The sequence below is a fragment of the Corvus kubaryi genome, unplaced genomic scaffold, assembly GCF_017639235.1.
Source record: "Corvus kubaryi isolate FWS band 111438036 unplaced genomic scaffold, C.kubaryi_AGA036_p1.0 135, whole genome shotgun sequence".
Taxonomy (NCBI): Eukaryota; Metazoa; Chordata; class Aves; order Passeriformes; family Corvidae; genus Corvus; species Corvus kubaryi.
In genome coordinates, this window is record NW_024580669.1 from 616185 (window position 1) to 629654 (window position 13470).

The window sequence follows — 13470 nt, forward strand, 5'->3', positions numbered from 1 at the left end:
CAAACTGAAGGGCAGCTCCTAAAGCTGGAGCAAAGGGACCCTGATCCCAGATGTCCCCATGCTGGAGAAGAGGCTGGGACTGGGATGCTGGGAATTCTTGGAGAGGAATCTGCCCCACAGTGACCCTGCCTCTGATCCCGGCTCCGGGAAGGTGCCACCTGGAAACCCGGGAGGCGTCGGCTCCCAGGAGCTGGGTGGATCCCCGAAGGCAAACACGGATCCGGGGAGCTGCTGACCCAGGGCAGAGCTGCCACACATCCATGGGCACGGGCACAGGGATGGCACCACGCAGGATGCAGGAGCTCCTCAGGGCTCAGGTTCCCCCTCTGCCCTTGGGAATTTTATCCTGCTGTATCCCAGGGTTCCACACCCACGGGATAGGGGGGTCTTGGCTCGGCAGAGCGATGGAGAGAGCCGGCTGGGATCCCATGGAATTCAGCATGGGAGGAATCCAGGGGAAGCCTGGATTGTTTAGTCTGGAGAAGCGAGGGCTGAGACGGCTGCACATTCCTGCCGGAGGGATGGAGCAGGGACAGGAACCACCAGGAGTCAGGGAATTACTTCTAAGGGAAATTAAAGATTTTTGGCTGATTTGCCATTGGCTGCAGGATGAGGAGACAAAGATTCAGCCCAGCCTCACTCGGGGAGGGCAAGCAGACGATCCATGGGATTTCTTCTCCCTGTCACTGACACGTTTTTTGCAGGAGGAGCCATTTTTCTAGCTTCCCCCTGCTCGGGAAGGGCTGAATTCCCTCTGGATCAAATCAGCTTCACAGGTCAGAGCTCAGCTGTAGATCCTATCCCTAAAAACCCGAGCTGCTCCTTCCCTCCCGGGGGCCCAGCGACAGCCTGGAGCCGGGATCGCTCTCCCCGGGAGCTGTGGTGCCTGGACACCCTTGGACCAGGTGAAGCCACAGGTTTTTGGGAAAGCTGGGAAGACTGGATGGGTTTATCCTGGTACAACAACCAGGTGCTCCCTGGAAACTTCCCGGGAATCAGCCCAGCAGGATCCCCCTTCCCAAGGATCCTCAAGGATTTAACATTTCCTAAATGAGGACCCTTCCACTGCTGGGGGCGGATCATTTTCCGTGGGGGAGGAGAATCCCACTGCTCCCTTTTCCCAAGAAACTGAGGAGAATCCATAAACTGTCAGCTGCTGGCTCGTGTCCTGCCTGGATACAGTGGAATAACGACAGGACATGGAACCGGACAATGCTGGCTTGTCCTGCCTGGACATGCAGGAATCCCGGCAGGACAGGGGTTCCTCGGAGCAGATCCGCATTGATCCGGAGCCGACGGCAGCTCCCGAGCACGGACACGTCCCTCCCTCCCAGGCAGGACTCGGATGAGGAAGGAGAGAGGCCGTCAGGAATTTAATGGAACTTGGCACTGGAAACTGTACAACATTTACAGAGAACCACACGCTGTGTCTATGTACACCCTCTGCCCGTTCCCAAAGCTCCTGGCCGGACACGGGACAGGCACTGACAACCCCTGATGCGGAGTCACCGCTCCCCAGTCCTGGATGTCAGCTCACAGGGATTGCAGGATGCCACTCCCCAGTCCTGGATCTTAGGGATGGAAGGATCGCTGGTCAAGGATGGGGCCACCCCGTTGTGCTCAGAGCTGTCACCACTTTGTTTCCCAAGCTGGATCTTTCCCTGGATTTTTCCCTGGATCTTTGGACCACTAGGAGATGGCAGTGCTGCCCCTCTGAGTATTTACAACCACTCCCTCTCCCTCTCCTCTCCAACAATTCCTCTCCTCTACCTTTCTACCACATGCAAGAACCCCTTGGTTGCCTCCAAGTCCTGCTTCCCGTTGGGAAGCTTTTCATTTCCAAAAGGCAACAAAACCACGGAATCTACCTTCACTCCCTGCTATCCCCTCTACTCACTGCTCCCCAAACCCTTTTACAACGTGCCTACAACCTTCCTACACCCTGGAGTAAAGCAGTTCTCTTTCAGTAGTGTCTCCTTCCAGCCCATGGATTGCTCCAGGGTGACGTGAGGGACGGTTGGGACGTCACCCCTCGGAGCATGAAGGATCAAGTACTTGAAAGGAAATGCCAAGTCTGAGCAACAAAAATACAAAAATAAAAAACCAACCAAGCGAAGGAAACAAAAAATAACCCCAAAAGCCCAATCCCAAACTCAAAACAAAACTAATAAAAAAATTAAATAGTTGGCAGGATAGAAGAGCGAGACTGAGGAATGTACAAAGGACACGCAGAGATCAAAGATTCCAGTAGGTGAATTGAGAACCTGTTGAACTTGGGGTCTGCTTTTTTTAGGATTTTTTCCTCTTTAATCATGCAAATTTGCAGGAATTCCCAGAACCACACACCAGTGTGACTTCAGGTGTTGAGTCCTTTAAAGGACTTTTGCAGTGTTGATCAAAACTGCCTGCTGCTGCCCAAAATTCCACTTTATTTTTTTTCCAGCCTCCACCACGGCTGTGTGAAACTTTCAGGACCCCCGACTTGCTCTTCAGATCTGCCACAAGGGTTTTGGAAATCCCTCATGGATTTGAAGTGTAAAAACAGACCCCAGTTCAACAGTAATCGAACACCAGTAGCTGCCATTCCAATATAAACCCAGGATCTGATCCGCGGAGCGGCTCCGAAGGCGCTCCCGGTACAAAAATGTACACGGAATTATTTATAAATTAACAGTTTTCCCCCAGGGTGCCACTGGGGCTCCTCTTTTTCCTTACACCAGTGTTTCTTTCCGCTTCCCACTGAGCTGCTTCTCCCTGGATTTTCTGTGCCCAGATGAGGTTCTGTGGGATTTCACCCCTTTGGCTTCCTCCGAGTCCAGGACGGAGCCGCACTCGGCCGCGCTCTCATCCAGCTCCATCTCGGATATTCCCGACCGGCGCTTCTGGGCTGGGATGTTGGGCACGGAGGGGTTGTTCTCCTCCGACTCCTCGCTCAGCTCCGGCAGCTCCTTGAGCTCGGAGGCGGGAATGTTCCTCTGGAATGGGGCGATGGCGGTGCGGATGCAGTTCACCCACTGCTGCTTGTGGAAGACGTCGTTGGCCTGCAGCGTGTGGGACTGGCCCAGGCTGGGATCTTGGAAACGGACTCGGAAAATGTTTTTGGCTGGAGATAAACAGAGGGAAGAGCAGATCAGACCCGAGCTGATATTTACAGATTCCATTGGTAGGTTTGAAATCCCAACAAACCCCCCCCCTAATCCCAAAATCCAGCAGAGACACAAAGATGTCTCCTTATCCAAGCCCCAGCTGGAAGTTCATGGCCACCATGGATGAGATGGTTGGATCGATACCTTTATCAGAATTTCCAAAAGCTCCTCGGAAGGAGCCTCCCATTTTGACATCTCCATCCTGGAGGTCTTCAAGGAGCAGCTCCTGGACAGGGATGGGCTGGCGGTACACCTGGAACGCCTGGCGCTCGTTCCGGCTCACCGGCCGTGTCAGCACCAGGATGTCTTGGAAGAGGAAGACGTAGAGCTTCTGGAAGGGAAAACATTCCAATATGCACTCTGAATTCCATGAGGTCACACATCCTGTGGGATTCAAGGCCACCTTATCTGCAGTTTCACCCACAGTAACTTCTGGAGTCTCCTGTGACAATGCCAAGGTCTGGCGCACACCAGGGATTACATCAGCAGCTTTATTATTTTATGGATCCCTAGAAAGGGAATTATCATTCCCAGATGCAAGGGATAGGACTAGGAGCGATATCTTTCCTGAGAGCATGGAATGCCTCGTGCAGGAGTAAAACAGCCAAATGAAACAACAACAAAAAAACCCCAATCAACAAAGCAAACATGAAAAGATAGGAGGTTTAAATCAGGACAAAAGGCAGCAAAGCCTGGATCCAGTGTGTGGGAGAGAAACTCCAGGCAGCCCAGCCCAAAGCCAAACAGGCTTTTGCAGGAACCCTTTTGTTTGGAAAAGCCAGGGCTCCTAATGGGGAATGTCAGAGCACCTGGAAGTAAACAGAGGCAGGAAATCCCTCGGGATGGAGAGCACTTTCTATGGGCACTCCGTGCTAATTATTTTCCAGCTTCCCAAAGCCGACTGTGAAGCTGTCAGCAGGAAACTCTCCCTTACATCCCGAAATGAGGCTGCCACCAAGGGATTTCTACTCTGCTTTTTTATCCAACGTCTAAACTATCCCTAAGGATGGAAGCTCCCAGTCCCGCTCCAAGAGTTTAAACCAGCTCTGAGGGAAGGCTTGGGAATTAATGAGTAAAAAATGAGGGGCTTACATGTCCATTTTTATTCTTCAGCTCCCCGTGGCACAGCAAAGCTTTGCTGCCTTCAATCCTTGGATCCTTCTGCTTCTCATCCAGGTATTCCAGCTTGTCAATGTAATACTGGCACTCGGACTCGCCCTTCTTCAGGTTGATATCAGAGAGGACTCCTTGGATTATGGATATCTAAAAACCCAAACAAATGATTCAGAGTGATTAATTGCTTTCCTGCGTGACCTCTCCTCGTGCTCCTTCACAACTCCAAAGGATGCAATCCATACGGATTGATCCCTCACTTTCCCTCTCACAGATCTGTGCCCCCAAGAAAAACCCCCAGGGAAGTGCTGAGGGCTTAAGGAACATTTCTGGAGCTCCCAAATAAAATCCTTAGTCTGAACAAGCAGAAGGAAATCAGGAGTACTCACAGCTTCTTCCAGAATGTGGATATCGGGATGGTCTTTGGGAGTGTGCCTCAGGATCTCCTTGAGGAGCAGGGGGTATTTGACCAGGCGGCTCCGAGGGATGTCCAGGAAGCTCCAGAGGTCCAGCTTGCGGCTGAAGGGAGACTCCAGGCAGCGCTGCAGGAAATCCTGGACTCTCCTGTCCTGCTTCTTCTGATCCAGGAGTGCTTTGGCTGCCAGCTGATTGCTGCAGTAGCCTTTGTAGGCGTGGAGTCTTGGTAGCTGCAGGGAACAGAGGAGATTTAGGAGTCAGATTCCCTGTGGGAAAAGCAGATGTCACTACCAAGTCAAACTCACGAAATTCTACAGCCCTCACCGGGATGTTTTGCCCAATATAAAAAGCTAAGGAAGGATCTTGTGAGGAGAACAAGCACATGGAGCCTTTGAAGCTCCCAATGGTTTGGATTTGCAGGGATAACTCTCCTGGAATCACACTGGGACAAAGAGCCCAGGAGACACAGACGTTTCAACCATAAATCAGCACATCATTCCACGTCTCCGGGATGAAATCAGGGCCCATTCCAGCCACCAGAATCCCATTGTTCCCAGCATTGCCAGAATTTCCCTTCCAATCTTGAACTGAGCGCCACAAAAACCCCAGAGCTTTGCAAATTCCGGCTTTAAACGTTCTCTAAGCTCAGATTCCAAGTTCTGAACTCACCCACTTCACAAGGATGGGCCCAATCTGCTCCACTGTTCCATCTGGTTTCGTTGCTTCTCCCAAACTTGCCAGTAAGTCTGGAATGGAAACAGAGAAAGAGGAATTGCAGCAATGCCCCAGCGAGTAACAGGAGAAAGCAGAAGGGTGAAATCCTAGTGAGCACAAACCAGCCAGCTGCTCTTACCTTCGTGCAGAGGAATGTAGGAATCCAAGTCCCCAAAGATGTGGGTGAGCTCCTCCTCAGACATGATGGAGAGTTTCAGCATGGGATCGTGGTAGGCCTGTCAAATCAAATATATCCAAATCTATTCAAATCTCCCAGGCCCCAAAGCCGATGATTTACATCTGAGGGGATCTATCAGGTGCAGGAAGTGAAGCCAACACAAAGGGTAAAATTGATTTGATGCTACAAGATTCCCCTCCATGTGGTATGGAAGACTTAAACGAAAAGGATTTTCCTGCCTGAACTATTCCCAGCTGGGAGAGGGAGTCCCCAGGCAGTTCTGCACAATCCTTTTATGGCTGGGTTTGGTGCAATCACACCAGTGCTGTCCCAGTGCTCACGTCAGCTCTCTGGGCCAGCTTTCAAACTGGGGATTCTGGGGCTGATAAAGCTCCCACGTAATGCCTGCAGGTGCAAAGAAACCTCATTGTTCTCTGGAATGTCGTCACTGACTGCAGGGAAAATCCCACTCACCTTTCTGGCCAGCTTCAGGTCTTCAATGAGGTCCTGTTCTCCCCTGGACATTTCATATATGGCCTGGGAAGAAGGGGATAAAGCATCCTGAGTTACTTTTAATCCCAGTCTTTCTCAGGAAGAGCCTTCCAGCTCCCATAATGTACAGCCTGCCCTGAATAGGGCTTTGGCCACCCCAATCACTCGGTGGCACCTGGGCATGACAACCCTGAGTAAATCTGCTTTCCTAGCCCTGAGAAAGCAGCTTTGCTTCCAACTGTGTGAAAGCCCTGACACCCCTGCACAAGCCAAATTAAATATTAGAGCCTTTTAAATCACTGCTTTTACCCAGGCAAGGCTGAAAACACAAAACCCCGAAACCGCAGAGGTCAAATCCCAGGCGGCTTCCGGCGGCTTCTGTGTCGTCTCCAAAAGATTTGTCTAAGAACTCCAGGAAAAAGGCAAGCCAAGGCCTTGCTGTTTGGCTTCCAACCAATTGTCAGGAGCTTTAGGAGAAAGACAGCTGGCTCTGTGAGGAACCTGCCGTTGGGGCGGCTGCGGAGCAGCCAGCGGGGCCGGGGTTGGGATTTCAGGAATGCCGAGCACCCCCATGGAAAGTTTGGCATCTCTGAAGGGTCAGAGTGGGGAGGTAAATTCCCCAGTGACTCCAGAGAGGAATCCACCTTTTCCCATGTCTGCTGCAGACATAAATCTTAGCTTTAGGTGCATGGGAAGATGCAGCCCCCCCAAAGGTTGTTACTCCTTTCCCAGCCAGGGCAGACACAAAGCCAAGGCTGCCTCTCCCGACCCCGTTTTTTCATGGACAGCTACCTCCTGGCGCTTGATTTCTTTGGTGCTCAGGGATTCTTTCATGTTGACATCCAACATTTCAGACCAAAGGACACTGTTCCTTCTCTTGGGGGGAGTAGGAGCAGCAGATCTGCTGCAAGACTTCTGGGCACAGCCAGGGGATTTGCTGTCACTGCGAAGGGCAAACGACTGCAGGGATTTTAAAAAGAAAAATAAAAATATTAAAAACAAATGTGGAGAGCCAACATTTCAGAAGTATTACAGAATTATCCATCCCCCTCCCAATCCTTCATCCTCCTGGTTTGTCCACGCAGGAAAACACACCCAGACACTTTTCCTCAGATAAAGGAACACTTTAATCAAGCTGCTGAGAAAGGCCAGAGCTTGGCAAAGTTTTCCATGCCCCTCTCCCTGCTCTGATCCACTGGGGAGGAAGATGGGAAGGCAAAGCTTGGGTTTATTTCCAAGGTATGAGGAAGTAAATAAATGAGGATCATAATTCTCCCTATGAAGAGCTTAATCAGGAGCCACTTGAACTTTGCTCTGGTGTTCCGCAGAGTTCCTAAAAGCCAGATGTGGTCTTATCTGCAGGTGTGAGCACAGAGCTCCTTGGAAAACACTCCTGTGACAGTGCTGGGCAGCAAGGTCAGCTCGCATCATGCTGCAGCACACGTGTGCTGGGGCCTGGGACATTTTATCAGCTCTTTCTGTCTGTCTGAAGCAGTTTATTTTATTTACTGCTTAGCCTTGTTTTTCCACAGCAGTTTATACCTGTGAACTCCTGAGGCAGCACTTCTCATTCCCAAGGCCCAGGAAAGTTCACGGAGATTTTCAAGAGACGCCTCAAAATCCCATGGGGTGCCCCTTTTACCCCATCCAACCAATCCCTTCCCCAAATCTCCAGATCCGAGGAGCCAAAGGCTCTGTTTTTACCTGGATTGTCTGCCCAAAGCGCCGAACTGCCCCATTTCTGACAGGAGAGATCAGGTTTGCCAGGGAGGTGACTCGTGCTAAAGGCCGGACCCGTTTAGTGCTTGGCTCCTGCAAAGCAAAGCAGAGAACAAATTGTCCTGGCTCTGAAATTTCTCAGGCAGGTTTCAAAAGCACAAATCCACTTAAGGAGTGGCAAACGCAGCAAGGAGAGCGTTTGGAAGCAGCCATTCATCTTTAAAGGCTATAAATATTTGTCTGAACTTTAAGGCTGCAATTAAACCGCAGAGGTTTTGCCCAGTGTTAAAAGAGGTGAGAGAACATCAGTGAGAATTCAAAATAGGGCTCCAGCAGGGACTGTTATGCTTTGAACAGAAATAGATTAAAGTGTTCTCTGACACTCTGTGACAGCTAAAGATGGAGCTGGGATCTGCTTCTCCATTTTCTCATCTTTTCCTCTGGAGAAAGAATGTGTTTTTCCACTTTATTTTGGAGAGCAGAGCAGCAGTGGGAGCCCAGCACGGCCTCAGCAGCTCCTCTAACAAGCAGCAACCAACCACAAGCTGAACATTCCTGTGAGGGACATGCACACACGGAGCAGATAAAGCTTAAAACCTTCGGTTTACAAAGTTTCCTCCTCCTGCTGCACTTCCCCACCTCCTGCAATCGCTGTAATTTTTCTTACACCTTGTTTAGATTCGAAAGTTGGAGCTTCTGCTTTTCTCCACCACTAATCCCTGCCGGGAGCTCAAGTCTGTCCCGACCCAAACGCTGCCAAGAAAGAGGAAACGCCCCTGGAAGGCTCCTGCTGCTTCAGTTTTGAAAGTTCTGTTGGCAACTCGACGTGTTTGACATCAAAAATATTGTGTGGCGAGGGCTGGGCAGGAAAGGTGTGCACAGGGCTGGGAAGAGATGGGCTCGGAGTTAAGGCCTGGAAAAGGCTGGAGGATTGCCCTGGTGCTCCCAAACATCTGGCAGAGGGTTAGACATGACTCATCCTCATGAGACTGCTCAGCACGAAGCTCAGATCAGGAGGGGGAAGCAGCCTCCTTTTGGGTTCATCTCAGTTAAAATTGGTTAATTATTGAATTCCTACTCTTTCAAAAGGCAGAGACTGTGAAGGCTGCTGAGGACGAGCTCTGCGCTGTCTCCACCCCCAGCCCAGCTTGGTGGGCAAACCCTTTGCTCAAAAGTGACAAATGTTGAAAACAAAACCAGAAAAAAAAGGGGAACAGGAACACACGGAGCTGGATTCCAGTCATGAGGCTGAGGCAGCATAAAAGCTACGTATGTGCGAGATCCGATTTCAGCAACTCGACCCGAGGAGCGGCCCTGCCCACACGCGGCGTTGAGCAATAGAGGAGGAGGTGAGCTCACCCTGAGTTCAGCCTTCAAACTTGCAGGGGGGAACATGAAAAGAAACAATTTATGAGCCGTGCAGGAAGAAAAAAAACCTCTTGGCACAGCACAAAGCTGTGCTTGAAACGTTTGGGGAGTGTCAGAATTAGGAGGGTACCATAAAAATGGGGGAAAGCTGTACAAACGTCCTCGAATCACGGGATCCTCAGCTGGTTCTAAGTGGGACAGCAGGAACTTTTTCACTGAGCTCAAGACAGGGACAGTCAGGAAAAGGTTGGAAAGTTAGGCCAGGCTCAAAGACAACAAGGAAGCTTTAATTTATTGCAGATGTTTCTGAGTGGAAGAAAAGGGAGGTATTGACTTCTAGAAAGTCACGTATCAGTGCAGTAGGATAAAGGGACATGGGCCAAGAGGAGCTTAACAAAGTGCAGGACTGAGGCAGGGAAGATCCAGACACAAAGCCACCCACGGCTCTGGCAAGGCCAGGGATATAAATAGCCTGGAAAAGCAAAACGTGACACTGAAAATGAATAGCGAGAAACCCCAGGCCACGGCGAGGCTCGAACAGGTCACTGGTGAAGGGTCAGCGCTGCAGCTCTGCAGAGATCCAGTGTCAGGGCCGGAGCCCAGGGCCATGAGGGAATGTGGGAATGCCTTCCCTGCACATCTGTGCCCGCTTGAAGCGACACATGCACGTGCCCAAGGGCTGGCAGGAGGAATTCCTGAACTCAGCTTAGCAAAAGGCCGTTTTTCCTCTCTTAAAGGAGAAAAAAAAAATTCCCACTTTGTGTCTGAGTGCTCCTCAGACATGGCTCGACTGCCAAAAAAAAAAAAAAGCATCTGGTTCTTCTCCTGAGTGCTGTCGTTTGAAGCAGAGCAGGGAGGAGGAAAATAAAATCCCTGTGCTTGGAAGCTCCCCCTTTGCTGAGCTCTGTGTTCCAGCCCGGGGTCATGTACTCCCCTTCCAGCCCGGTGTAAGCCGAGACTCCGGGCAGTTCATACTGCGGATAACTCGGGCTCAGGAGGGTTTTTTTTAGCTCTGGACTTGCAAACAATGACTCTCCTGTCTCCACGCCGTCTTCCTTACAGGAGCCAGATTACAATAAAGTCTGGGAGGTTTCTGTAACAAGCCAGGGGTGTTACAGCACCCCCAGATAATTAAAACCCCAGCGGGGTCAACAGTTCCATCAGGAATTTTTTTTTTTCCAGAGGACTCTTTATTAAAAGTGAATTAATACATCACGAGCACAGCCACTAAAGCTGATTTTGTGCCAGGCGAGATTTCACACTCCTGGAATTCCTTCAAGTGTTTCTAAGTGCAGGTTAACTCATGAAAAGATTGCACCTTGCTCGAAAGAAAACCGGGCTTTACTTTTGAGCAAGCTTTTCTTGCAGCAGCAGCAGCAGCACGCCCACAACCTTTCTCCCGTGCTGGGTAATAATTAGTGGTTTTTACAAGGATCCTTCCTCACTCGAGTGCAATGTCCTCCACCGGCCCCACACCAGCACGCACGAACTCGGTGACCAATGGCAAAACCACGCGCGGCCAAACTTTTCCTACTGAGCCAATTCAGCAAAAAGGCGATTTTAGTCAGCAGCCTGAATAATTCCTGCCAGAAATCACCAGCACCTGACCACCTCGATGGAAGATTCACACACAAGGGGCTTGCTGAGTTTCAAGATGAACAATCAGACTTCGGCTCCACACTTCTCCCAAATCCAACAGCCCATTCCCGACTAAGGGACACCCACTGGTAACTCCAGTGCCTCTTGAAGCGGCTCCGAGTGAGAAGTGTTGGCTCAGGCGATTAAGAATTAAGAGGCCATTTACTCCCCTCCCAGAGATCTGGTTTATGTTATTTCTCCCCCCAACATCTGGTTTCCCTTTTGCACAATGAGATTGCCCAAGTTTGGCTGTTGCAAATCCAGGATTTGCAGGGGTTGGTGACTCGGCGCTGAGCCCTCAAACCTCAGCGACGTCTGGAGACGCCTTGTTTTTTTTTTTTAACTTTTCCACCTCATCTCGCCACTAATCTCGGCAATAAACCCAGCCCAAGGCAGCCGGGCCCTACCTGGCTGCTGAACTTTTGCTCCTGTCGCAGCAGGAGGCTTGGGAACACCTACCAGGAGCGCAATTATTACCATCTGCATAACAACACGCGATAAAAATAACAATACTTCAATAAAACAAACCAGCCCTCAAAAGCCCGACAAACCCCACGAGGGGTTTTTTTTTCGGTTCAAGCAGCAAACAAGCATCTAATTAGGAGAAATCCTGTCAGTGGAAAGAGCGCTGAGAGACACAGGCGATTTTTTAATGAAAACAGGAGAAGTTTTAATGAAAAACCAGCTGGGAGAAGCGGGGTCAGGTGAAGCACCGAGACTGGTTTTGGCTCACTTTTTGGGGGCCATGAATATATATATATACACACATATATAAATAAATACACACCGACATATATATAATGGATATATATGTATATAAAGAAGATATATACATATACATGAACTCATATATATAGTTTTTTTTAATAGCTGGGTGAGGCGCCGAGATTGTTTCTGGCTGCCTGGTCCCACTCTTCGGGGGCTATGAACTTAAATATATTGCATATATTAAAAAAAAAAAAGCATATAAAATATATGTATACATATATATGGACTTAAATATATATATATATATAAAATTTATTTTAAATCGCTGGCTGCCCCGCGCTCTGCCCGGCTCGCCGCCTCCCCTCAGACGCGGAGAGCGGGAAGCTGAGGGGGCTGAGGGGATTCCCCCTCCCCACTCTCCCCTCAAATAAATCCCGGTTTTCCCCCTCTCCCGCTCACCTCCTGCTCCCTGAAGTGCTGGTTCTGCGCGTCGATGACCCGGATAGTCCTTTTGATGGGCAGCAGCCCGCCGAGCTCGTCGTGCGCCACCATGGCCGCAGGCGCCCCCGACCCTCCCTCAGCCCGCGCTCATCGCGCTCTGCGCCCGCCGCGCGCCGCCCGCCCAACCGCACCGCAGGGGCGGGCCCAGCGCACAGACCCCGCCCCCTCCGTGCCAAGCCACGCCCCCGCGGGTGCCCGGGGCACTCCCGACCGTCCCGGAGCCCCAAATTCTTCCACACCTCTCCCAAAAAACCCTCTCCCAAAAAACCTTCCTGCGCCTGTGCTCAGATCTGGCAGGCACATCTGGGCTCCTCAGGACAGGAGGGAGCTGGAGCTGCTGGAGCGGGGCCAGAGGAGGGGTGTGAGGATGGTTTAGGGCTGGAGCAGCTCCGTGCCCAGGAGGGGCTGAGGGAGCTGGGGCTGTTCGGCCCCGGGAGGGGACACGGCTGAGGGGGCCTCGCCCACGGTCCCGATGTCCAAAGGGAGGCTGCCAAAGGACGGAGCGGGCTCTGCTCCGGGGGTGGCACCAGAGGGACGGGCAGGGAACGATCCCAGGGAGCTCCCCCTGGACATGGGGCAGAACTTCTGCCCTGGGCAGTGCCCGAGCCCTGAGCAGAGACCAGAGAGGGGTGCAGTGTCCTCGCTGGGGATATTCCAGAGCCACCGGCACACTTCCCTGTGCCCTGTGCTCTGGGATGGCCCCGCTAGAGCAGGGAGTGGGACCAGGGGATTCCCTGGGATCCCTTCCAACCTCACCCATCCTGGGATCCTGTGAAAAACGGGACCTCCAAGAGACTCTGTTGCAAGGGAGGCAAGAGGGCTGTTCCATCATACAAAGCAAATGTGTTTCTTTGGGTTTTTTTCCCCATTTTTAGTGTTTTTTCCTGGCACTTACAGCGTGGTGGGACAAGCTCCTCCTCACGGCGGCTCTCACTGCCAACGCTGGAGCATATAACCTTTGCTGCTGCAAAATGTTTAAAAAAATAATAATTCTTGTCTAGACCTGTGCTTTTAAGTCTGCTCTGAGCTTTAAAGTTGTGCTGGCACAGCTCTGGTAGCCAGGGGCTGGGCTGAGCCTCTCCCCCTCTTCTCCCAGCAGAGCCTGTCCCGGCAGGCCCGGCTGGAGATGCAAAGGGTTTGGATTTTCTGTTTGTTTGTTCAAGTCCTTTTATTCCTGGCACTGCTACAGATCTCTGAAATAAAAGCTTTCCTGTGCTGGTAAAAATAAATGGAGTTGATTTGGCTGCTTACCTGTTCTAACCAAGCTGCTGCTTCGAGGAGATAAATTTGGGGTGGATTCCAGCTGTGGGACAGCGGAAGGTTTGCAAACAGCATTTTTTGGAATCATGAGGAGGAGGGGGAGAAGGAGGAAAGTCCTGCTGTCCCCTCCCCTGAATTTTTAATTTTTGGCTTTGTTTGCTTCTCTCAGCAAATCTGCACCCACTTAACCTCTGCCATGCAAGAGCAGGACATTGA

At 51.1% G+C, this 13470-nt stretch overlaps 1 protein-coding gene across 3 annotated transcripts in view; it reads right to left on the reverse strand.

Moving 5' to 3' along the window:
* Window positions 1-1354: 1354 nt before the first annotated feature.
* Window positions 1355-13470, reverse strand: part of NET1 (neuroepithelial cell transforming 1) — a 46441-nt gene continuing 34325 nt past the window's right edge. For 2 of the 3 annotated variants that reach the window (XM_042051813.1, XM_042051821.1), the window contains exons 4-12: window positions 7765-7872; window positions 6853-7020; window positions 6043-6105; window positions 5530-5626; window positions 5346-5422; window positions 4649-4906; window positions 4239-4409; window positions 3291-3477; window positions 1355-3103 (exon numbers count right to left, since the gene is read on the reverse strand). In XM_042051813.1, coding sequence (XP_041907747.1) covers window positions 2712-3103; window positions 3291-3477; window positions 4239-4409; window positions 4649-4906; window positions 5346-5422; window positions 5530-5626; window positions 6043-6105; window positions 6853-7020; window positions 7765-7872 — 1521 coding nt within the window. In that variant the 3' untranslated portion in view covers window positions 1355-2711. Of the gene's footprint in view, window positions 3104-3290; window positions 3478-4238; window positions 4410-4648; window positions 4907-5345; window positions 5423-5529; window positions 5627-6042; window positions 6106-6852; window positions 7021-7764; window positions 7873-11952; window positions 12094-13470 lie in introns of those variants that run through there. The other variant, XM_042051831.1, reaches the window with a different exon arrangement.